We start from the raw sequence: 26,535 nt of genomic DNA on the forward strand, positions 1-26,535 counted from the left end.
GGGGCACTCAAGCCTCGCGTTAAGGGTATAATGCGCAAGCTAATGAGTCAATGCCCCATATATACAGAACTGGGCATCATGTACTTAGCATTCATAGAACCCTGGGAGTCCTCATACCACTCCCGGCGCAGTGGTGAAGCGGTTACGCAATGAGTCACTAACCTGTGATGGCCGATGCAGCCACTGGAGGGACATGTTCGATCCAGGTTGCTCTTCTCAGCAACCTCTCTCGGCCAATTATTAATATGACTGCACCGGTGGGCAGTTTGCGCACAGTCCTGTGCGCACGTTGTGATGCCACCACAAGGTTACATGACTTAGCTGGCCCACCGACCTTCTAGGTTGCTTCTCTGGGGATTTTTCGCCTAATGTGGCCGATGCCGACGTCGAATGTTCTGCACATGAACGCCCTAAAGCTATCGCGTTTAAAGCACCGGTGTTGTTATATTTCCGTGCACACTGCAAAACCACACCTGGTCAAAAACAGTCTTGAGTACACCAATAGAGCTGCCTCACAACCGACTGTCTATTTTGGGTACATAAAAAGGCAGTGGCCAGTAGCCTTCCCCCATCTGCTAGCAGACCCTTCTCGTCTGCCGTCAGTGAAGAAAAGTCCTCTTTATTATACAGTATTGTGCGTTTTTATCGCTGACACTTTCAAAAATTTCCCCGCCTCAACCGCGGGCTCGTTTGCGGTGAAACTGCACACAGAGCTTGCGTATTATGGTAACTTTTGTATCGTTGCAAGTTTGACAATTGTACTTACTTAGTTCAGACGCACATGATGTGAAAACGTAAGCGTCTACGAGAGATCGGCGAGCCAAAACCCGCAGACGACGCTTTTTCGCTGAAGGGCGGCAGTGGCGCCATCTGTTTTGGGCAGTGGAAACCGTCCCAACAAGGCCGCCGAGGCGAGCATTGCAAACAATATTCTTTAAAAGGTAAATCCTCGTTAAATCATTTGGTCTGATATTTTTCCGCTTAATTAGTCGAAAATGTTGTAAGCGCTTCAGTAGAAGCAGACGAAACGACAGGAACGGCATATTCAAACGGCCCGCGCTCCTTGCAACGCTCTCCTCGACGGCCTTGTCGTGACGCTTTGCGCTACCGCAACCAGATGGCGCCACTGCCGCCCTTCAGCGAAAAAGCGTCGTCTGCGGGTTTTGGTTGCCGATCTCTACGTAGACGATTATGTTTTCGCATCATGCACGGCTCAACTAAGTAAGTACCGTTGTCAAACTTCCTACGATACAAAAGTTACCATCATACGCAAGCTCTGTGTGCAGTTTCACCGCAAACGAGCCAGCGGTTGAGGCGGGGAGATTTTTGAGTGTCAGCGATAAAAACGCACAATACTGTAGTGCGCGGGGTGTAAAATCTCTTTGTTCATCTGCTCAGACAGCTTTCGCTGTATGAATCGTCTCTGGATACATTTAAACACGCCAGCATACTACAAAGACCAACATGAGTCTTGGCTTGAATGTAAAACGTATATTTTACATCAACGTAGCATTCATTCAATCTGGGCCTACGAAGTAAGCGAGGCCTTATGCAGTCAAATGAATCCCTGCGCAGAGTGGACGCTTCTCGCGGTCGCTGAACCCAGCGATTGTCATGTGCCCTCTAGGACTAACCGGAATCATCTAGGTGCTCGCCGTAGCAGCAGTCCTCCGGGACGCGGCGGTCGTTGACGACGACGCTGACTCAGGCAGGCTGAGGTTCGCCGATAGCCTCTTGATGGGCCGGTCCAGTGCGAACAGCACCTGCGCGTTACTCGTCGACCATTAACTGCCTAGCAGGCGTAAACACCACAAACCCGGAAGGCGTACCCGTCCGACGGCTCACTCACTTTGGCCTCGGCTGCTGAGCCCAAGGTTGCAATCTTGAATCCCAGCCGCGTCGACCGCATTTAAATGAAGGTGAGAAACGCTGAACTCTGTGGCAGCTGTTAGCCGCGTTTCGCGCATGTGGTGCTTCCGTGTGGTTTTACTGGTCATGTGCAAAGTTTAGCTACCGCTGCGTTTAGCGTTTTTATGGATAGTATAAGAATCCCATGTCCCCGCACTCACCAGTCGTGTCACACCTTGCGACCAGCAATGTAAAAAGTGGCACCTTAGCATATGCTAGAGCCACCTGCCAAGAACATGGAAGAGATAGCTGCGACCTGCCACTGTTGGCAGACGGCAGTGCAGAAATGAGCATCATCCTCTTCTCTTCCAGGGGAGAGGAGACAAAGTCAGCAAGGTGGCCGCTGTGGGAAGAACCTTGTCATATGCCACGGCTGGCAGGTGCAAAGTCGTGCATGGCACCTCACAGTGAGGTTCTTATGTTCTCGCATTGTAACAGCATATAATAATTAGGTGTCCAAATTTTCGCAGCTCAGCAAAAACGGCATTTTTTTAAATGAAATGGTGTGTGTACCTAGTACAAGTCAACGTGTGCATGACTTCTTCATTTGTCTTGAAGTGTTTTTGCACCCCCACAGCTGCTTTGAATGCGCTGTCGACAGAACCGTGCTGTTACCTCGTGTCAAATTAAAACCGGTTCGTCCGCGACGAACAGCACACCTCTGCCGTCGCTGTAATGATTGCAAATGTGTCCTGTCTGTTGCACTCCCGTGTAGTGGCGACAGCGCTCTCCTCCTCGCTCCTTTCTTCTGAAGTGCTTGTTCTTAACGCGCCGTTTCTCCTCTCCCGCAAACTTTCAAAGCGCGTCTCACCAGCCTCACCGAGCGCGGAAAGTGGTGTGCCTCTCTTTCTTTCGCAGTGCTGAACGGTGTGTACGGCGCACGAAGCCATTTTTTTTGCTGGACTACTTACCGACAGCTCTCGCTGTAAACCGTGTGCTGTGCGACTTGGGGCCACGTTAAAGAACCTCAGGGTGCCCAAATTTATGGAGCCCTCCACTACATTGTCCCTCGTACAGCCCATGTACTATCGGCAAGAAATGAAACGCACACAAGAGAACTGAGCCACAAACAGCACTGTAAGAAGCTGTTCGCCAGGGAAAGTCAATACTGGCTTCTGTAATTAATTTCTAAGGCGCGAAGACTTTTTGCTGAAGTCTTAATCAAGCTCGCTTGTATTTCCTCTCCGGAAGGTACTATGTTGGTTTTATTTGTGTTGCCACCTGAGTTTTCTTCTTTTCGTTGCTGATAGCACAGCTTTGGGACTTTAAAGCTCATATAACTCAGAAACATACCTTCAATCCGTGAATGCTGCCCAATCACTGGAGCTTTCAGTTATGTGATGTGGCATCAACGTGTCATTAATACATTCATCATGTGGGAGACGACGTGACAATCCAACTCTGTCTATATCCAGCTTAAGCCTATCGAATGAGTGCGTGAGGGTAATTCCACTCCTCAACAGCTGCTCGAAAAAGCTGGACAGATTGACTGGTTCCAACCCCACCCCCCATATAAAATACACAATTGCTTCCACAAAGGCAGAGCTAAGTGGACGACAGAACATATTTCAAAACTAACGCAGTCATAACGATCATGAGAAATGAAAATAACACGTAATAAAACAAGTTATCATGAAACAAAAAGAAACAACGTAGTATCAATAGTGAGGCCTATTTGTACATACTGAGACAATTGTGCTATTGAAGATATGTCGCATTCACATGGCTCTAGACATACACAAAGACTACAAATGCATATTTACACGTAGAAAGGAGTATATTTCACGCCATTACATACAAGAAGAGTACGGAAAACATTGTAAAGGCATCCAAAAAAAAATCAATTCAGGTATAGTAGGATAAAGGTAATTTGTCTTCAGCAAAATAGATTTCATCCCGAAAAAAAAACAATTTTAGGCCTTTCATTGATGCTTTTTTGGGATGTATGTTGTGTCTATAACAAATATTCAATAATTCTGGCCGTTTTTGTTTAATCATTTGCTTTCCGTAGTTTATGTTCCAAATTTCCGGACAACGTGTATCATGCGAAGGTATTCTCTTTGATAAGAAAGCTAAGAAAAAAAGAAAGTTTATGTTTTGTTTTACATCTTTCTGTAAGTTAAGCACAGGCGGTAAAGGTAAAGTTGAGTAATTTTTATAATCCCTTATTTTTCATATAAAGGCGAACTTGGGTGATTCAGTGGAACATTAAAAATATGTCGCAGCATTTGTTTCTGCAATGTAAGGACTTTTCTTAAATTTGTAGCAGTAGTACTCCCCCAAACTAAGTGAGCATAATTAATGTGAGCAAAAAAATATTTATGTTCTGAGCAAAAAAAATATTGAAAGGAGATCATTCCAGACGACCATTTCGGTGACGTTGTTTTGGAACATTTGTTAACAGTGCGCTTTTTAACGATGAACACCATTTAGCACGTTTTCATGGCTTTCCATTTCTTTGTTTGTAGGTGCGACCTGTGTTTACGACGTGGAGCCGTTTGCAGATTTGTTTTACGTGTGTGCGTATGTTGCGCGAGGTGAGCTCTTAGTCTGCATGGTTTACATCGTGCTTTTTATCTGCGGTATTATGAAGGTATTTTGCGTGTTTCCTACAAGACAGCGAAGGTACACAAATGCTAACACTCCCATGCGGAAAGCGCACAGCTTCCTGTAACAGTTCTGTGCTACAAGACACCATGCTCCCTATGTGCTGAATGAACCCTTCCCATACGGCTGCCTCCTCCTCCAGCAGTTGACAGGCCCTATGCACATGGCACGTCAGGTGACCACCCTTCTTCAATATTTTGGCGTGCCCACGTTGCAGTGGCCTCCAAATGCAGCGGACACAAATCCCGTCGAAAATTTGCGAGGGCGCATGAAGTTGCGCGGTGGTGAGCAGCCCTGTCTAGAGCGCGCCGACGGTGCTCTGCGGAGCAAGTCAGCGCCATCTATACGGTTAGGCTCTAGGTTTGAGTTATGCGTCCCGTGCGCATGCGTGACAAAAACGTAGGAATGCCTGTTCATCGCTTCCTTGTCAACCATCGCCTTGCGAGTTCGTCTCGTGCCACCAGGGCCGTGCTGCCTGCATTTGTGACGCTGTGATGGCGGCCAGGGCGTCGCCATATATACCGAAGTGTTTCACGAGTGTAACGAGACAGCCGTTAAAGCAAGCGCGAGTAATAGCGAATGATCGCGCGTCTCTGCATACGCATTACTCGCCACGGCCATAATGCATTTCGGCGTGTATCTGCGCTGAGTATCTAGGTACGACAGATGGCGCATTTCGCATCTGTCCAGGCCACCCAACATGGCAGCCTCTGGGGCTTATTATGCCGCTGCAAGTGTAGCTTACCTTATAGCAACGTTTTAGTTGCCTTATCGAGACAAGACGAAAACAGGCACCACAAAACCAACTGGGCCTAGTTTTCAGTGTTAACCTGGTCCATATTTGAAACGCGCGATCACCCGATATCGCTTGCACTTGTTTGCCTAGCCGCGAAACCGTGAAACCAACGCGATACGCGTTGGTTATCCTGCCGTTGTTACTTATCACTCAGCACGGCCATAGCGGCGTGAACCGCAAGCACTGAGCGGAAGTGAGGCCGAGAACCCACGAGCAGGCACCGCTTTAATCGGCCGCACATGCGTACGGGCCGCGTAACTCCTTCTCCTTAGCGTAATGTTAGACGGCACTGACTTGCCCCGCAGAGCACTGCCTGCGCGCTCTAGACAGGGCAGCTCACCTCGTTACCTGTACAGACGAAACTTTCCAGGGCAACAGCGGACGCGCTGTGGAGTGCCATTCGTAGAGAGTGGGAAGTCCTTCAAGCTGATCGCGAATATATCATCACTCTCTGCAATTTTAGGTCAACGAGGATATGGGAGATCATTTCCGTGGGTGGTCACCCTAAATTTACAGGGAACGCAGTGGACGCATTCCGTAAATGCTATTTTTTGTGACTATGAAAAAAATTTCAGTGAAAATTGGTTTTTGGGGAAAGGAAATAGCGCAGTATCTGTCTCACATATCGGCGGACACCGATATAATGAGGGATAAAGGAGGGAGTGAGAGGAGAAGGAAGAAAGAGGTGCCGTAGTGGAAGGCTCCGGAATAATTTCGACTACCCCTGCGTTTCGATTGAGGCGAAACGCTAATTAAGACGTCCCTGTTCTGTGCGATGTCAGTGCACGTTAAAGGTCCCCGGGTGGTTGACTGTGAACCCTGCACCAATTTTTGTTCTTTAATGTTCAAGCTTTGACTACGCCGATATCTGCTGGCATTAATTTTTTTCCTCTTCTAATGGTTTATTTTATTTTGTGTGCAATAGTGGCCTGCCTATATCGGCTCCTCTTATGAATATGAAGTAAACCATTTATCGGGGGAATGGCCTTTAGATTTCAGTATACTCGTTCATATTCCAACATCACACGGTATGTCTAAACCAAAAAGCAAATGCAAGGAAGAGAAGAAACCCTTTATGGGGCGCCTGTTTCTCGTCGAGAAGGGTATGCTATTGTTACGGGAATAAACGCCCCGGGCATGGCGTAAGCCGACCAAGTGCCCTGGGCGGAAGAGGAGGAGTTGCGGAGAGCTCGCGGAGGAGCGAGCGCGCGCAGAGAGGAAGATGATTCGGGGCCGCCGGGCGGTGTTCCTGGAAAGATGAAGAAGACGTTACAGCAGCACATCTTTTTCGCACTGGGCTTGCCTGTGTCCTCCGCGGTTGTTCTTTCCATTGGCGCTTCTTTGCTTGGACGAAGCGACAAGAGTGTGCGCTCTGCTGTGCAAAATTTTCTTCAAGAAACGCAGCGCCTCCCATTCTGATTTCTTCTTCCCGCTCTCAGTCAGTACGACATTGAAACATTACAGGCATTGTATACTATTATGCACATTAAGCCATTGCCCCGTCTTCGATCTCCAAGTGAACAGGACCCCTGTCCTTCCGTCTTTCAATCTATCAGACTACATCCTATTACCACTCCTTTTCATGTCAAAAATTTCCTGTATCCAGCAGTTAACCGCCTGTGTCTTGGCCACTCCACCGTAGTGGGTATGTGCCAGCAACGTCTGAGGCCTTCCTTCCTTCCCGGTTCACTAAAATTTGACGCTGACGGCTGGCTAACTGTTTTGTCCCACTGTGCGGTTTCCGCCCAGCGGTTTCAGCCTAACCACGAGGCGCGAGCGGTCTCACTGGGCGGTGACTGTCTTACCAGCTTCTGACTGATTGTTTTTCACTTTTACATGACGCTTGCAGGTCGTTAGGGCCGCCAATGTCGACTTCCTCTCCTGGCCAGGGGAACTCCCCCTGGTCGGCCAGCCTCCCCCCTAACCAACTCCCCCTGGACGCCTTCTTTCGCAGTGGCGTCAGCACTATTCCCGTGGCTCTGGTACCTTTGGATGGAGGCGCCATTAGGCTCAACAACCCAGATGCGGTCCAGTCTGCGCTACAGGCGATTTCACCTCTCGTTTTAAAAATCTGTGACGCCCGGCAGTACGGCAGAGGAGGCGTGTTGTGCAGGTCGGCAGACCAGGCCTTCATCATGGATTTGCTAAAGTGCACCTCTTTTGGAAGTCAGTCGGTAAGCGCATTTATCCCGCCGCACTTGGCGTGCTATAAAGGTCTGGTGCGAGGTGTTGACTCGCGACTTAGTCCTATGGAGACGCTGGAGAAACTCTCCCCCACAGGGGTTATTTCTGTACATCGTTGCACACGGGTAGTTCAGGGAACGGAGATTCCAACGGAAAGGTAATTGCCACTTTTGCTGGTACCTCTTGTCCTTCTGAGCTGAAGGTGTGGCCCCTGGTTTTCAGGGTGAACCAGTATACCGCAAGGCCACTTCAATGCCGCAACTGCTGGAGGCTTGGCCACAGCGCGAACGCCTGTAAATCCAGCTCACGGTGTAGTGCGTGCGGAGGAAATCATGATCGCGAAGGAAGTTGCTCAAAAGATGAGATGTGTTGTTTGTGCAGCGGTAGCCACCCTGAAACATATTCTAACTGTCCTGCGAGGGCTGAGGAGGTTAAGGTGTTGGAGGTGCTGGGAAAGCGCCGGTGCTCAAGGCGCGAGGCCATGGCTATTGTTAAGGAGAGGACGTACGGTTACTCAAGTGTGGCAGCACGGCAGACGACTGCAGTGGTGGATTCAAGCCTGTCAGTTGCAATTGGTACTGCGGTTGAAATGGCTATGGCAAAGGTCATGGATCGTTTAGTGGTTTCAGTAACAGAGTGCATCTCGCAAGTCATGGTGTCGCAAATGTCCTCTTTAATTCTGAACTCCAATACTGCGATGATGTTATCAGTGGATGCTGCTCTAGATCCTGCACAGAGTGCGGAGAAGCCTTCTCTTGTTTCAAAGAAGCCGCAAAAAGAGCGCACGTCTCCAACTCATTTACCTGAAGTCACGACCGGAGCCATTGATGGGTGTTATTGAGTTGATGGAGCTCGATGCTCGAGCTCAAAAACGTAGCCGGTCTCCTTTGGCCGTTGCTGGGCCGTCTAGCCCCCCTCAATCCAAAACAAAAAAGAGTAATTCAGAAATATCTGGTAACCACAGCATTTTGGAAAAGGCAGTTGCTGCTGCAGATCTCTCAGCACAATAGGGTCTCTGAGAGTGCTGCAGTGGAACTGTCGTTTAATTCAGTCAGCCTACACTTATTTAGTAAGTCTTTCAAATCGATTTTCCCCACATTATTGCACTTCAAGAAACCTGGTTCTCTAAAGAGTTTTCATTTCATATGAAAAATTATTGAGTTTTTATAATTGACCGCCCATCAAGGGGGGGGGGGGGGTTGCTTCTGTTGGTTTCATCCAGATTTTGTCACAGGGCAGGACTGGTGTTTCAGCGTGTGGACGCTCATTGCGAAGTTCAGGCAGTGGATCTTTCAATTCCTGGTTTTCATCCTATCACAGTCGCAAATGCATATTTTTCATCTGGGGTTCATGACACATGTCCATTGGATTCCTTACTCTCTGTGAGCAGATCGCATGTGTTGCTGGTCAGGGATTTCAATTCGCATCACTTCACTTTGGATTTTCGAACAGACCACTGCGGTTTGCGTTTATGGAATTGGGCCTGTGTGAATAACCTACACTGTAAAAACTCGGGCTTTCCGACCTTTCTCCGTGGCCAATAAAGATCAGCATTAAATTTAACGTTTTCAACCCCAGGGGTCACAGTTTCCTCCTGGACTCCTGTTGACTCTGCAACAAACAGTGACCATTTTCCAATAACTATTGAAATTTTGTGTCCGATGACTTCTATCGGCGGATTCAGTTGCACCTTAGTCGATTATAACAAGTTCAAAAGTTCACTAAGTTCAAAACTACAATCTTTGCCGAATTTGTCTCAGGAGAGCAGGGTGTTAGGATTATTCTCTGCATTAGATCAGGTACGGAGGCAATCAGAATTTATAGTGCGCGATAGTATGGGAGTTCGCCGAGCCCTTGGTGGAACGCAGAATGTTCAAAGGATTATAGGCGGCGCAAGGCAGCCTGGAAGAGACTAATTCGTAATCAATGCCCCAGGATTTGGATCGATTATAAATTTCTCGCAGCTACCTTTAAGCGCACAGTCGCTCGGGCAAAGGAAAAATATGATGAGGAGAATTATGAACATCTATCAAAATCGAATAACAGACACGCCTTGTTTCGCTTCCTGAGGTCAAGGAACAGGCTCCCACCGGCTCACAACATTTCCTCTAATGTGCTGACTCCAGTAGAGCTTGCCAGGACATTAGAAGAAATTGACAGAGGCCTGGAACACCGTTTTTCGGCTGTGCTCTCTCGCCCACATAAGCTGGGGAATCACTATGATGCCTCTGTTTATGAGCTCTCCCAAGTTATAAATCGGTTACCTCCTGCAGCTCCTAGTCCTGACCGCGTCACCTCGGCGATGATTAAAATTCTGTTTGACGAATCCCCCAATGATCTATTGTAGCTGGTGAATTACTCTATAAGAACCCCATGGATCCCGGATGTATGGCGTGTTTCAAAAGTTATCCCGGTACTTAAAAAGCAAGGCGAAGGGTTGATCCTAGACAACATTCGACCAATTTCTTTGACATCGAGTCTGGTGAAGCTGGTTGAACGCGTGCTGTATGGACGAATCACGGCCATCATTACTGAAAAGGGTCTGCTTAACCCCTGTCAGATTGGTTTCAAGCCTGGATGCTCCATATGATGTGCGCATACTGACCTAGAAAGCCGTGTCAGACTAGCTCGCCGGCATCGCCAATATGCTGCATTTGTAACTCTTGACATCTCGAAAGCGTATGACAGTGTAGAGCACGGGTCTCTGATCCATAGACTACGGGCTCTGGGCTTGCCAAATTCTTTTGTGGCATGGGTGTCAGCTTTCCTGGCTGACAGGGAATTTTATTGTTGTCAACGCGGGATTTCTACACGGAAATTTCGTCAATCTAGAGGAGTGCCTCAAGGTGCAGTTCTCTCCCCTGTTCTTTTCAATCTCTTACTCAGTTCGATTCCGACCTCTCCTGACGTGACTACATACGTGTATGCAGACGATATAGCTTTCTTTGCTGCTGCGAGTGATTTACATTCGTTTATATGGTGTTACAGTCGTATTTAAATTCACTTGACCGATGGTTATCTGAAATCCCCTTAAGTCTTAATGTAAACAAGTGCGCTTTGTTACTTTTTCCGATTTCTCAACAGGTAAACATTTCACTCGTTTATCGTCATCACGTGATTCCTCAGGTTTGTTCTCTAAAGTATCTCGGGGCAACTAATGACACCTCTCTCTCTTGGCGGTCACATATAGATCAGGTTGCTGCGAAAGGGGTTCGGGCAGTCGGTCTTCTGCGAAGGCCGAGTAGCCCACGCTGTGGTATGCGCCGACATGCTCTTCTGATGATTTACAAAATGTTATCCGGCCTATCTTGGAATTTGGCTGCGTTCTGTTTTCTGGAACGGCTGCATATAAACTACGCTCACTTCTGCTCTTAGAGCGAGAAGCTTTGCGCCTCTGTTTGGGTCTCCCTAAATACGTGGCAAACAATATTTTGTATCTCGAAGCGCGGGTGCCGCCTCATACTGCAAGGTTTCGCCTGTTGACGGTACAGACGTTTTTAAAATTTTGCGACTCGGAGCAGCATGCATCCCATTTCATCTTCCTAGGGCAGCGAGTGGAGTTCTTGGGTGTCGGTTGGTCTCGGCATCAAACTCCCCAAATCTGTTTCGTTGAATCCTTGCTGGGCAAACTAAATGTGCGAATACCTGAAATTATTCTGGTGTGGTCCATTCCCTCAACTGTGACCATCATCTTCGACGATATTTACCCACGTAATGCCAAATTACTGCCTTTCTCTTTGTTAAATGGTATGTTGCAGGATTACTAGTCGACCTTCTGCACACATGTTGCTATTGCGACTGATGGCTCGGTGTGTGACGAAAAGGCAGGTGTAGGCCTTGACTGGTCTTTTTCTCTCCGTCCTCAAGATTTTACACCTATCTATCTGGCTGAGTTTCTAGCAGTGGTTCTGGCTCTGCGCAAGGTACCCATCTCTGTATCAGCGGTAATAATAGTTACGGACTCGTTATCCTTACGCACTTCCCTGTCTGCGTGCACTGAATCGCAGCTCTTTCGGATAATAAAATTCCTGATCCCTCATCATATCAAATCAATTCGATTTATTTGGGTTCCTGGGCACAGGGGTCTTCTATTAAATGAATCAGCTGATGCTCTAGAGAAGGCAGCCCTGAGTGGACCGATTTTTGACCCCCTTCCAACAACTCCTTACATCACGGCGGTACGATTTCGAAGGTACACTGTAATGAAAGAATTTGGCGCATCAGCGCTTACTTCATCGGATGACTTCCAACGCCTCCTGTTCCCTTCGAGAAGCCCAGCATGGCGATCGCGCAAACTTCAAGTTTCCTTCCCGCGGCTTCGTTGCCGGGTGCCGCAACTAAATTTTTACCTCTACAGGCCTGGTCTGGCGATCCCCCCATTGCGTCAGTATTGTGCTGAGCCGGAAACAATAGAGCACTTTCTTCTCTTTTGTCGTCGCTACTCATCGATCCGAAGGCGACTATTAGAGGACCCAATGCAGAATCTCAATTTGCGTCTGTCTTCTGCGGTTGTTCTGTCCCTTGGCGCTTCTATGCTTGGCCATACCAATGGTAATGTTTGCTCTGTCGTTCAAAATTATCTCCTAGAACCAAAACGTCACCCTTCATAAGCTTTCGTACTGCCCATACCATCATAAGCTTTCGTATTTGGGTAACTACTTTTTGCAATTCCTACTCTCACTCTCAATCTCTCATTTTTCTTTACTGATTCCCTTACCTAATTTTCAGTTTGTTAGGTCGCCCTAACCTCCTGCAACCTCCTCTGCTACGGAATCAGAGTTGCACAGTTTTTGTTAGGTCATCCCACGCTTGCCATATGCAATCTGCAATTTAAATAGTCACCGCCTGGTTATGGCCAATTCCCCTTGTGGGTATGTGCCATTTTGTGAGGGGAACAAGAACAACAACAGCTCTCTCCGACCAGGCGTGTTTCTCTTTGGGCGGGACCGCCGCCCCGTTTCATTTTGCTGGCAGCTGTGGGATCGCGTCCACATGCGCTCGGAAACAGGCTGCGGAGGCGGCCTAGGACGGTGGGCCATCTCCAGCTGACGCGGCACACGGTGCGGTGGACGGTTCCGCCGATCTCGGGCGTTCCAGCGGCCTGCCCCTTTCCCCGGCGCTCGAGGCCGCCCTTGAGCGCCTCAATCGGCGGTTGGACTGACTAGAGGCGTGGATGAAGGCGGTCGAGCAAGGGTCCCGGCATGCGGTACCGACCGGCCCGAACCGCGGTGGGCTGGTGCCTTCCATCAACACCATGGAATCCGCACCCGTGGTCGTCGGGCTGGCTTCGCAGGCCGACCTTGGTGTGCCCGGCGCAGGTGCGTCACGTCCGGCCTGCCCGCTGGGGATGGCGGCAGAGTTACCAACTTTTGATGGCACTGGCTCTTGGGAGGCTTACCAGCTCCATCTCGACACCAGCGCGGCAGCGCAGGGCTGGGACGCCAGCACAAAGGCGGTGATGCTCGTCTCCAAGCTGCGGGAACGAGCGGCGGAGCTACTCCCGAACCTGCCCCGCACGGAGCTGGGCCGGTACGATGCCATCGCGAGCTTCCTCGCCGACCATCATGGGTCGGGCCAGCCCCGGCTCCAGTGCCAGCGCCTGCGTACTCGCCGGCAGGAGCCTGGCGAAAGTTACCACGACCTTTCCGCGGCTACCGACGTCGCGGCTTTCTGCGGCTTCCGACGCCTCATGGACCGCGTCTTGGGCCATATTCTATTCAATTCCATTTATTTCCCAGAAACTTTTGGCTGGCTGCCTGGACTAAAAGCTGTAGGTATACAGCTCTACGAGGCCCAGGCAGTCGTTACAAGGAACCGGGGCAGACTCAGTTCAAAATCGTTACATGCACAGAAAAAAAAGGAGCAGATTCAGTTGAAAATCTTTACACACACAAAATAAAAAAGCGAACACATAGGTTAAAGTTCTCACAAAAACAGGCACAAAATCACAAAATCACAAAAGCACAAAATCACCATTAATGAAAATACGGAAGTGCAAAAAATAAATTTGAAAAAACATACAAGGGAACAGCTGTACTTGGGCGCTAAGAAGTCAGGAATTATTTCTGAAGAAAAAAATTCAGGCAATGCTTTCTTAGTAGGGTTATTTATATCTTAATATCTATTTAAAATTATTGGAAGATTGTGCTGTAATACTCGGAACTTATAGTCAGTGCAAAAAGGGGGAATTAACCAACTGTCTATGTTGCGAGTATTAACTGTGTGGTCGTTCTGTTTCAATACCTTAGTGCCTTCTATTATAGACCTAAAGGATAACGACAGATGAAACGAAAGTAATATACGGAATTCATACATACTTTGAATTCTTAACACACTGAACGTTTCAAAAGCTTGCCGTGTGTGGCTTAGGTAATCAAGATTGGCAATGTGACGTATGGCTTTCTTGTGAAGAAGGTAAATAACTTAACGACACAAATAGTGCACTATATACTTGAAGCTTTATTTTAGCTGGAAGGAATGCGCAGCAACGAGCAATTTCACCTGTCACCGACGAAAGATTTTTGGTTAACTTCTGGACATGCGAATTCCATGTAAGGTGTGAAGGAATGTTATTCCAAGTATGGTGTGTTCGTGAACAATTCCAATTTCTTCACCACCACAAGTGATGTTTTTCTAGGCGAAAATTTATGTTTCTTGCACCAAATAACATAACTTTCGTTTTTGAAGGATTAATTTTTGGTAGATTAACATCATACCATTCATGGAGACAATTAAGAAGTTGATTACACTTGGTGACTAATTCATTTACATCAGGAGCAGAGAACAAAATCTTGCAGTCGTCAGCGTAAATAACGAATTTTAAACTTTCTTCAATGTTCACAATGCTGTTCATATAGACATTAAATAAAAGAGGGCCTAGTACACTTCCCTGAGGTACGCCTCTGATTATAGGTAGTAGAGATTATTGGTGGTTTCTAAGGCCCACACACTGTTGCCTGCCAGCTAAGTAAGATTTTATCAAAAATAAAGGGTTGCCACGAATCCCATAAACTGAAAGCTTATGAGTTAGAATACTTATTTATTTATTTATTACCTCAAAGACCCCGGATAAGGGGCATTACATGAGCGATGGGCATGACAGGCTACAAGATGATGGCCTCAATCTTTTTCTTGAATTTGGTGGGGTTGGTAAGGTGTATGGCTTCTGGCGGCAGATCGTTCCAGTCACGAGATGATTTGACAAAAAAGATCGGAAATGAGAGGCAGTTCTTGCACGGGGAGGGTACACTGTCTTGCTGTGGTGGATGCGGCTGGACAGACGATGTGCTGCTCATATGATTGATGCTCCTAAAGATAAATGATAAAACTTATGGAACAAGCATAATCGAGATATTTTTCTTCTTGTTTAAAGACTAGACAAAGAGGCTCTAGATTTTAGAGAACACACACTAGTATAATATGAATAATCACAGTAAATAAAGCGGATAGCGCTATTTTGTATTTTTTTTTCAAGTGTTAGCGAGAGGTTTGACTGATGAGGGTCCCATACTGCTGAAGCGAATTCTAATTTAGGTCGGACGAAAGTTTGGTAAGCTAATAAGTTAATGGAAGGGGTAGCAAAACGAAGATTTCCACGTAGGAAGCCAAGGGTGCGCTTAGCGTCATTAGCGATGTTCGTTATATATGAAGACCATGTTAGGGTATGAGTTAAAGTAATGCCTAAGTACTTACAGGTAAGAACGGAGCGCACTTCCGAACCAAAAAGAACATATTTAGAGGGAATGTGGGATTGCCTGCGATGGGAAGAAATCATACATGTTTTAGCAATATTAAGGGACATTAACTAATGCTTGCACCAAGTTTCAGTTCGGGTTAAATCTTGTTGAAGAGTGTCGGCGTCAGTGCTTGTAGAAATCGGGCGGTAAATTACGCAGTCATCTGCAAATAGCCGGATGTTAGAAGTAACGTTGGAAGGAAGATCTTTAATGTAAATGAGAAAAAGCAAGGGTCCGAGCACTGTGCCTTGAGAAACACCTGAAATAACCGGAGAACGAAGGGACAACGATTTGTTAGCGTAGACGAATTGCTCTCTGTTAGTGAAAAAATTTTGAAGCCAATTCATCACTAAATGATTAAGGTTTAGACGCGAGAGCTTTAGTAGTAATCTTTTGTGCGGTACTTTCTCGAAGGCTTTTTCAAAGTCAAGGAACAGCGCGTCAAGAGGAATATTTAAGTCAAGATGCGAACTAAGGTCATTGATGAAAAGGGCTAGTTGGGAATCACAGGAAAGTCCTTTTAAGAAACCATGTTGGTTAGGATGAAAAAAGTTGACTGAGACTAGGAATTTAATGATGTGAGAATAAATAACATGTTCCATCAGTTTTGAACAAATGCTTGTGAGGGAAATAGGGCGGTAGTTTTTACAAGAAAAAGATTAACCTTTTTTGGGGGACTGGGACGATCTTACCTATTTTCCAGTCTTGTGGCAGCGCACCTGATGTTAGAGACTGTTGAAAAAGGTGGCATAAGGTGACATTAACAATGTTCTTAGTATATTTTAGGACTTTAGAGTTTAAGTCATCAATACCAAATGAAGAGGGCACTTTCAATGCTTCGATTAGTTTCATAATTCCGCTGGTATCGAACAGAATGTCTGGTATAACAGGGTGATCAGACAGGGAAGTAAGGCAATTCGCCTTCAGGTTCTTTAGTAAAAACTCAGCGAAAAAAGGAGTTGAGTGCTACAGACTTCTTGTTCCGGTATGAGAATGTTACCATCTTTGTGTAATGTTAGAGGTTTGTGGCGTGTAGGGTTAATAGTTTTCCAAAACTTGTTAGGATTGGTGCGTAGCATAGACGGTAACACTGATGAATAAAAGGAACGTTTGGTTTGGCTTGCTAAATATTCGAATATTTTTTTCTGCAGACTGATACCTTTTCTACGCGCAAGCGCTATTCAGGCGTTTGGCGGTTCGAAAAAGTCTTTTCTTTTTGTTGTTGAGGCGCTTCAGTTTATTTATTTATTCAAGTTACCCCTAAAGGCCCTCCAGAAGAGGGTATTACATAAACCACGGTGACGATGATTTTTATGTGATGGTGATAGTATGGATGTGCTTATCAATCATTTGATGCATTTTGTGATACAATACAATGATCAAGGGAATCGAAAGCCTTACTAAAGTCTATAAAGAGGCCAAGGGTTACTTTCTTTTCTATATTTTGCATGACGTGTTCCTTCAACCCCAATAAAGCTAGCTCAGTTGGACGTCATTTTCTGAAGCCAAACTGTGCATCAGAAATGAGATAATTCTTGTCAATGAATCGGTTAGAACGATAGTGCAATATCTTTTCGAAACCTTTAGCAAACGTGGGTATTATTGATATTGGACGGTAATTTTTTGGCAAGTTTTCATCGCCTCCTTTATATACAATTGACACCCTAGACTTTTTCATTGCAGTGGGAAATTCTCCCGATTCAATAGATAATTTGAAAATATATATAAGCGGAGCAGTTATTTATACTAAAACATATTTAATGTGTTTGATTTGGATATTATTAATATCAAGCGCTTTACTATTGTTCAAGGACACAAATGTTCTGTAGACTTCTGCCTGATCTGTCGGTTCAAGAAATATACTTTCAGCCCGTGAGAGTCCTAAATCTTCGCTAGTTATGTAACTCCGAGTGTGTGCTGAAGGTCCAATGAGATGTTTATTGAAAAAGTCTGCAAGAGCACGACCGGTAATTGGTTGGTTTCTATAAATCAGTTGATCAGGGACTGCATCTTTTTTATCTCTTCCTAGTGCACTATTTATTACTCTACACGCTGCATCTGATTGGTGTCTATAGATGTTTACAAAAAAATTTTCATAATAAACAACCTTTGCTCGTCGGATGTCAGAATTTCATTTATTTCTGGCAGTTTTGAATTTTTTTAACACATCAGGACTTCGCGCTTTCATAAATGCGTGAAAAAGAGCATTTTTCTGCTTTATAGCTTTTAAATGATTGTGGGCCAAAGTTTTCTTATCTTTCTTGATAGCTTAAAGGTTATTATTGGGGAGTTTTCGGAATAGATCTGAGAAATCATTTCAAGAAATCTTAAACTCGCCTCACTTGCATTCGTTTTACTATATACCGAGGAGCAGTTTTGTTGGCTAATGTCATGCTGAAACGCCCTCAGGGAATCATCAGTTATATGCTGGACAGTTATCTCCTCGGAGCAACTTATAACTCTCATTAAAGGGTCACAAAACAAAAATTGGGCAATGATCACTTATATCAGGTGTTATTATGCCAGCGCTGTGAATCGAGGTTTCAGAGTTGACAATCCAATTCGTCCAGCGCAGGTGAAGAGGATAAAGTGACACAGGTTGGTGTATTAATCACACTTACGAAACCAAGAGCATGAATACGAGTTGTAAAGTTCACAACAGTTGGATTATTAAGCAAAGTATTTATATTTAAGTCTCCTCCACAAGTTAACTGAAGATTATTGCTACGAACATACTCCAGCAGCCGATCAAAGAATTCAAAAAACGATAACAAGTTTCCCTCTGGTGGACGATAGATAGCAGTTATAATTTCCAAGTTATTTTTTACAGTGAGAAACTCAAATTCCTTCCTAACCTTGCAAAATTCCGGAAGAAGTTCACACTTTGTACACATCTCTATATAAACCGCACCACCACCACCACGTCGAACTTCACGGTTAATGAAAAAATTATTATACCATCAAGATGAAGCATAACGCAGCCGCCGTAATACCAGGTGTCAGTCGTCACGATTATACTGAATTTAAAAGAAAACTGGCTTAATAAACACATAATGTCGTCGTGCCTTCCATGAGCAGAACGAGCATTAAAGTGTAACACTGTTTTCAGATAACGTTGCTGTGGTCGAATGCATTCTGGTAGGGCGAAGCTGTGATATTCCATTTTAATTTGATTAAAGTGTATCTAGGCAATAACAACAAAATCACGGATTTCACTCAATGTTTCCAAGGTCAACCTCACAAGATATTTGTATAGCTTCCGATGTGTCGGACTGCTTAGCAAAGATTTTCCCATTGAAAGTCCATACTGGCTTCCAGTTGGGAGCATACTTCTTCTTTACAGCCATACCCAGGAGTTTTTTTAAGGCTGGGCAAAGGTGCTCATTAATGTATATTGGTTCCGAGTTTTCAATCCTAATGTCCTCATTTGTTAGACGGGCGTTTTTCCCTTTCCTCAGAGAGCTATCACGTTTTGCTCGAGACTTGAACTGAACAACAAGAATGCTCTTGTCAGGATTTTTAGTAAAAATTCCGTGGCAACATTCAATGTCACTTTCACTGATTGTCTCATCAATCTTCTCTCAAATTTTAGTGACAATCTGCAACACATTCTCATCATCATGTTTCTCAACGCCATGAATGAAGTGCACTGTGGCGTTGGTCTACCTGAACGACGTCATTGTCTACGCGGCTACGTTCGACGAACACCAGCGACGCCTCAAACTTGTGCTCGAAGCCCTTACCTCTGCTGGGCTTCGCTTGAAACCAAAAAAATGCTTCTTCGGTTTCGCGGAAGTAACGTACTTGGGCCACGTCGTGAACCATCATGGTATTCGTCCCGACCCTGAAAAGCTACAAGCGCTCACTTGGTCGGCTTACGCCGTGCCCGGGGCGTTTATTCCGGTAAAAATATGCTATCTTATCGGGACAAAGCAAGCAGCGCGTGCTTCACCCTTGTCCTGCCCCCGCTGAGCTGCGCACGTGGCGTAGAGGATAAAGAAAGCGACGCCTATAGCCCCAAGAGCTGCATGTATTCAGCTCGTACGCTGCAAGCGAGGCAAAAAAAAATTGGCAGTGGCCTAGCTCTGCTGGGCCAGGATATACATAGCGAAAGGTACGGTTTAGCTTGGTTTTGCTTTGGTGTAGCCGTAATGGCAAAACAGTAATGAGTCAATGTGTGGGAACCAATCGTTTATTTACAGTTCATCAATGTTTATCGCTTTCAAGACCACAGTGACTGTTCTATGCTCAGCAAAGTAAACTGAAGCTACCGCTTGCTATACACGCGGCCACCAGCCCCGTCTTATTCCATTGCACCTTCTCCCAAGGCCAGCGGTCGCTCCGCGACTTATATCCTCTGCCGCGGCGCGGCCGCTAAGAGCATAGCGCATGCGCAGTGAGGCGCACAGCTAGGTGATGACGTCCCGCGCGGGTGCTGCGCGGAGACCTGCGAGAGGACGGCACGTGGCTCGGAGCACCGCGCATGCGCAGTGAGGCGCATAGCTAAGTGTAACGTCACGCGCGGCGCGGAGACCGGCGAAGCGGCGGCGCGCGGCGAACACCTGGGGCTCGGCGCCGCTGGTTGCCATGGTTATGGCGCATGCGCAGAAGTGACTAGCGCGGACTGCCTGAAATGCGCTGCTGACAAGCCTAGTGTAGCTTTCGCTACAAAATTAAAAGCACAGGTTTAACTCGGCTAAACCTAAGTATACAAAGCGAGAGTGGAAGATCATGCGTAGTTATACTTCGCTAAGCTCGGTCTTGCTAAGTTGTGGTATCGGGCAACTATACTATACCTCGCTTCAAACATCAAGTGCAATGCTGTGAAGGCTACGGAAGTCGTCTGCAAAAAATAAAGAGAGGTGTTTCACTCCGCCCTGTTCTGTGGTCATGTGCTCTATCGCGTCGCTCCGGAGAGTAGGCATGCAACTGGGGGTGCGTGGGTTCAAATCCCGCATGGTAATAATAATAAAAATAATAACTGGATTTTGAGGAAAGGAAATAACGCAGTATCTTCCTGATATATCGTTGGACTACTGAACCGCGCCGTAAAGGAAGGGATAAAGGAGGGAGTGCAAGAAGAAACGAAGAAAGAGGTGCCGTAGTGGTGGGCTCCGGAATGACTTCGACCACCTGGGGATCTTTAACGTGCACTGACATCGCACAGCACACGGGCGCCTTAGCGTTTTGCCTCCATAAAAACGGAGCAGCCGCGGTCGGCCGCATGGTGAAACTTTTTTCGCACATTTTTTTTTCATCGCAAGTGGCATTTCGTGCGACTTGAAAGAGAAATCTCGTTTTTTTTTCAGAATCGCTTCAATATTATTCCGCGTTCTGAAATGAACTACATCCTGTGGGGTTTTAATCGGAGGATAAATAGTTTCTCCCCGCTTAATCGCGGCTGACACAGTTAAAAGCCGCCCGGACCCCACCCCGTGATCACGTACGCAACCGAGCGCACGCCAACCACGGCGGGCCTTGCTCTGACCGAACAAGGGAACGACACATTGGCTGACACAAACAGGCATTTATTGCTACAGCAACTATAACGCCAGCTAGCAACAAGGTATGCTAATGAATCAAGGTCGTCCGACTCACCAGCAAGGTTCCGAGCGAATTTTCACCCGCGCAAGGGCAAGGGATATACTCTGAAGCCGGACGGGACGAGATACGGGAGCCAGTCTTTCCGCCGCTTTCTCGTTCCGCTGGCGAAGAGCCGGAGCCGCGAGCGACACATCCGCTCGCGCCGACGATCCCAGCCGAAGCACCTTCTGCCCTCTCCCGCGTGCGAGCAGGCTCTCGCGCTGCGACGCTGGCGCCCTCTGTCGTTAGTTAAGGTAACTTACAAGGGAATGTGCTCCTCCTCGAGGCGAGGTACCACCCTCTAGACCATGGGGTAAGAATAACATACTGCTCTAGACTAGCTAAGGCCTCTGCATATCATCCTCTCTTTTGTGGCTACGCCATCACACTACGACGGACCAGCTCTCGGCGCTTTCGAGGAGCGCCCGTCGTGCCCCCACTTTCTCCAACCGGTCTCCGTGATCTTGGTGCAACTACCAATACTTCTAGTTCACTGTAGTGCAACAACGCGTGCGCGGAGCAGTACCAGCCGAAGTATCGAACTTAAGGAAACATTTTGATGCTTTTATTACTGTTTTGCTGCACAAATTAAATTATTTTGTAAAATTTATACTTTTTGTTGAACCGCTTATTTTGGAAGGTAACATTGTTTTTTTGTACGTGGTTTCGTTATACTTTTTCGTTTTCGTACAGAGTGCTCGACTGGAAAATGCGTTCGCACCGCGGTAAACATCAGTGGTTCCTTCATTTCGTGAATGTAGTTGCACGTGTTCGCATTTCTGCTTTTCTTTTTGTTCGTGCAGTGTGTGTCACGAAACTCAACGCTGTTTCAGGGTTAGCACCGGTATGGTAACGACGTCGGTAACGACGAGGAAGTACGTCGGTGCCGGGAGGTATGTGTCCAGTGTGCAGGCTGTGATAATGCCTGGGCATTGCTGCGTACCGCGGTGCGCGGGAACTATGATGGTGGTGAGCGTGTGCGAGTTTTCACCTTCTCTTCGGACCAAGCAGGAAGAGCTCAATGGATTAGAGCTATCCACCGTGCGGACTTCATTCACTCCAGGAAAGCGGTCGGTGGTAAGGAAACATTCCTTTAACTGTCGTTGTTACTCCCTCCCTCAGTTGCAATTGAAAACGCTGTGGGCAGCATGTTGCGAGATAATTCCGTAGTGCTGTCTCTTTTGGACCGGGTAAGTCTGTAAAGCCGTAGCGGAATATTATTGCTGGCATTCAGTTCACACGACATTTATAGAAATTTTTCTCGTACTGTCATGCACCTGTCTGATTTTTAAACTTCAGGTTCTGGAGCTTTTACTGTCTGTTTTTTTTATCCCAGGTCGGCGAGCGCCACTTTAAACCGTGCGACATGGTAAAGAGAACAAGCTACACGGATACAAAGACCGGAAAAGTAATTGAAGTGGCGCTGAAGCTCGTACGGTTACGACCTGATGCTGTTCCAAGCATACTTTCAGACTGCCCGCATATCTTTCTGCCCCAAATGCAAGCACGTCTCGATAGGCCCCAGATGAAAAGAGGACGCGCCGAGAGGCAGCTGAGTTACAAGATTCCATCAACTTGTCTATTGAAGCACACCATGCGGAAGAGGACAGAAACAAAATTGACAACTTTCATGCGCTGTTGAAATGCATACCATGTATCAAAGTCTCCAAATTCTGGACGGTGGTTTCCCAGCATGAATTTATACTATTCCTCAATCTGACTGTTGATGGTGCCCCAGCAAAAAGTTAGCTAAAGTCGCCCAGGACCTCTCTCTAAAGCAGTATTTTCATGATGTCGAGGTCACCAAACTTGATGGCGTGGAGATCATTCCAAAAACTGTGAATGATATTCGGTGCTTGACAGGTCTGTTGTATGCCGTCGAGAGCGCTGATAAGGTTCCTGCCTTCCGCAAACATGAAGACAAGACAGGTGGCATATTGAATCTCGTGCTATCCCTTCTTGAAGACGCGACAAATCAAGAAATGCAAGACGTAGATCGGCAAGATGCTTTGACATTTTTAAAGGAACATGTCTTTCTCCTTTTGAGCAAGTCACCCCGCTACTCTTCAGAGCTGTTGGTATTTTCCAGCCTTCTATTTATCATCTCTCCTCATGCTTATAGGTACTTGCGTAACTACGGAGGTCTCGCATTGCCGCATGAGTCCACGATCAGGCGTGTATGCAATGCACATGTTATTCCAGCAGCTGGGCAGCAGGATGCTTATTTCCTGCTTTATGCGAAGAAAATCGCGAGTGCAATGAAGGATCATGAGAAGTCCGTGGTTCTCATGATAGATGAGATCCATCTACAGGAGTATTTTGATTATAAGGGTGGCACGATTGTCGGCACTGCCAGCAACACTTCAAATGCAGCAAAGACAGCTCATGTCTCTATTATTCAAAGCCTCCTGTCAGCACAAAAAAGTGTCCACATTTTGCCAGTTGTACAAATCAAGGCTCGAACACTGTGCTCCGCAGCGTCATATATGAGCTTGAAAAGGTTGAGCTTCGCATTATTGCAGTCATCACAGATAACTCTAAAAATCGCAAAACAATGTCTCTCTGGATTGTAATCAAAAGTCAGCAGCTCCTATCCTCACCCATAACATCCCACTCGTCCTCTTTTTTTCTTTATTGAACCTGTTCACTTGTTGAAATGTATTCGGAACAATTGGATCAACCAAAAGAAGCATGAAACATGCATGTTTTTTCCTTCACTTATGAATTTGAACTCCAACCCAAAAGTTATCACTGCTTCGTTCAAGACCCTCCGTGATCTTCACCTAAAAGAAGAAGGCCACCTTATCAACTGTCAGTAAAGGCCCTTAATCCATCTAATATGGAAAGGCAAAATGTGAAGCTTGCACTGAAAGTGTTCAACCTATCAACCATAGCTGCTCTAGAAATATGCGGTCAGCGCTATGCACTGCAGCATGCAGCTGGAACAGCGGAGTTTTTAAAGGTTGTCGAAACCTGGTGGAGGTTTGTTAATGTGAAGTTGCCCAGCAAAGGACGCCGGCTTCGTGATGATCTGCAGACTCTCATTGCAGAAAAAGCTGTGTCCACAAGTTGAATTCCTCAAAACATCATGCAGAGGCTGCCCTCTGGGAGAGTTTGAAGTTTGACAATGGAATTCTCACTCGGGAGACCCACAGTGCCTTGCGTCTCACTACGGAAGCCTTGGTCAAGATAATAAACTGTTGCCATGAAGACTTTGGATTTGACTACGTACTTCTGGGGGAAGTTCCAGACAGACTGCTTGGAGGAAAGATTTGGCAAGTATAGGCAGCTTTCCGGGTCGCAGTACCATGTGTCCATCAGACAAGTGTTCGAATCCGAACGCAAGCTTCGCCTACAAAGAGCCCTGGTCCCGGTGGAAAAAAATAATCTTCCACCGTGGCCCTGGCGCTTCCAGACATGGATTCAGGAGCATCTGCTGTCAGCATTGATGAGGCGATTCTACAGAGGTTCAACATTGAGGTAAATGACAAGAACTTCGAAATGAAGGCACAAAATCTGCCAGCTATAACGCACGTGGCCGGATACTGCGCCCATGCAGCACTTTAAAAGCTTGCATGCACTGCTTGCCGAGCAATTTGGCAGAGGATGAAGACATCATAATTGAGAATACTGAAATTATAGCAAACATGAATCCTGGAGGGCTCAGGTTCCCCACCCTCCCGTTGTTAATGCTGTAATGACTGCTGAAATCGTCCTGGACAAGATGCGAAGTAAAAAGTATGCAGTGCCTTTCCATTCTCTAGCGAACCAAAGGAATGCCCTTTTCACACTGTCTAACAACCTGATAGAAGACGGTGACAGTTTCGACGAATGCGAATGCGGTCATAGTCCTCACTTCATCATGCATCACATTCTTAGCGCTGCAACAAACATTCTGCTGAAAAACTATTGTAAAAATAGGAACGACAGTCTTGTGCAAGCAAAAGTTGCTCAAAAACGGAAGCTTAACACTTTGAAATCTTGACTGTTCTGACTGCCAGTTCACCATTGTAACTGACCATCATGCGCTGTGCTAGTTGTCGTCACAGAAGAACTTGTCTGGGCGCCGCGGCCGCTGGATTCTCCGCCTCCAGGAGTATGATTTCACAGTCACCTACAAATCGGGAAAAAAACACAAAGACACCGATGCGCTCTCTCGTTGCCCCCTCGCCTCCGCAGAACCTCTGTGCTCTCCTCCTGTTGCTTCATCGCTCCCAACTACTATTTCCATCGCTACCCACGCCTCGACGGCCGCAGCCATTGATCTGGTGCCCGCTCCCGCTCTCGGCGATCTCGCTTCAGCACAGCGGGCCGATCCTCACTGCCGGACTCTCATTGAACGCCTGAGTGGTGCTATGCGGCCTCCAAATGCCAGCCTCCGACGCCAACTCAACTGTTTCAAGCTGGTTGACGGCACCCTTCTTTGGCACAATCATAGCGCCCTGGGTCACGCCTGGGTGCCTGTCATTCCCCATTCTCTTCGCCGTGAGGTTTTGCAGGCACTTCATGACGACCCCGTGGCCGGCCACTTAGGATTCCAGAAAACATATGACCGCATAAAGCGCCGTTTCTTTTGGCCTGGTCTCTCCACCTCTGTAGCCAAATATATTGCATCTTGCATCCCTTGCCAATGCCGCAAACGCTCCACGTCTCCTCCTGCTGGCCTTCTGCAACCTCTTCCCTGTTCTTTCTCACCCTTCGAAGTCGTTGGTATCGACCTGCACGGTCCCTTGCCACTAACCTCATCGGGCAACCGCTGTATCGTCTCAGCCGTCGACCACTTAACACGGTACGCTGAAACAGCCCCCGTTCCGTCTGGCTCTGCCTCCGAAATCGCCCATTTCTTCCTCAACGCCATTCTTCTGCGCCATGGAGCCCCACGTGTCCTTATCAGTGACCGCGGCAAGTCATTCCTCTCCAGCATCCTTGCCGAAGTTCTTCATGCTTCCCGGACCGCCAATAAAACAACAACATCCTATCACCCCCAGACCAATGGGCTCACCGAACGGTTTCACCGCACCCTGTCCGATATGCTGTCTATGTACATTCACCCCGCCCACACCAACTGGGACGCCATGCTCCCCTTTGTAACCTTTGCCTACAATACTGCCGTGCAACGAACAACCAGTTTCTCCCCGTTTTTCCTTGTGTTCGGTCGCCCCCCTACCTTCACTCTCGAAGCATCTTTTTTCTCTGCCCCCACAACCTCTTCCGGCCTTTCCTATGACGAATTTACTTCCCGTCTTGCCTACTGTCGCACCATTGCCCGCCTGAACACTGACGCCTGCCAAGCCTCCCGGAAAACAACCTATGACTTCAACCACCATGGAGTGCGTTTCTTCCCTGGTGATGAAGTGTTGCTGTGGACTCCTGTGCGTACCCCCGGATTGTGCGAAAAATTTCTCAGCCGCTTTATTGGTCCGTACACTGTCCTCGAACAAACGTCCCCGGGAACTATCGCGTTGCTCCTGTCCATCCTGCCCATGACCGGCGTTGTCGCGGTGAAGAGATTGTTCATGTGTCGCGCTTAAAGCCCTTCACCCGTCGCCCTACTTCCCTCTAACGTGCGGCCGGGACGGTCGCTTTCGCCCATAGGGGGAGAAAGTGTTAGCACAGTGCGTGACCCTCGTCTTCATCTGTGAATATTCATCATCATCTCGCATCTTCGTCTTTTGAGGAGTGGCCGCCATATTTGCCAGCCGGAATAAAGAGCTCGCTTGG

The 26,535-nt window shown here is 47.1% G+C and overlaps 1 protein-coding gene across 9 annotated transcripts; it reads left to right on the forward strand.

Moving 5' to 3' along the window:
* Nucleotides 1–971: 971 nt before the first annotated feature.
* Nucleotides 972–26,505, forward strand: LOC144112457 (uncharacterized). Of its 9 annotated transcripts, none has more exons than XR_013310265.1 (5): nucleotides 972–1,221; nucleotides 4,377–4,445; nucleotides 7,266–7,485; nucleotides 21,648–21,891; nucleotides 22,151–26,505. XR_013310265.1 is itself a non-coding variant. In XM_077645290.1 (4 exons), exons 1-4 carry the CDS (start codon nucleotides 1,118–1,120, stop codon nucleotides 12,542–12,544), a joined length of 468 nt encoding a protein of 155 aa, XP_077501416.1. In that variant the 5' UTR covers nucleotides 972–1,117; the 3' UTR covers nucleotides 12,545–17,286. The 9 variants fall into 9 exon arrangements, 2 of the variants coding, with proteins under 2 accessions (XP_077501416.1, XP_077501424.1); XR_013310269.1 differs by lacking the exon at nucleotides 972–1,221 and adding an exon at nucleotides 1,802–1,919; XR_013310272.1 differs by lacking the exon at nucleotides 972–1,221 and adding an exon at nucleotides 2,222–2,315.
* The last annotated feature ends 30 nt before the right edge of the window (nucleotides 26,506–26,535 follow it).

Source organism: Amblyomma americanum, chromosome 1, assembly GCF_052857255.1.
Source record: "Amblyomma americanum isolate KBUSLIRL-KWMA chromosome 1, ASM5285725v1, whole genome shotgun sequence".
Classification (NCBI taxonomy): Eukaryota; Metazoa; Arthropoda; class Arachnida; order Ixodida; family Ixodidae; genus Amblyomma; species Amblyomma americanum.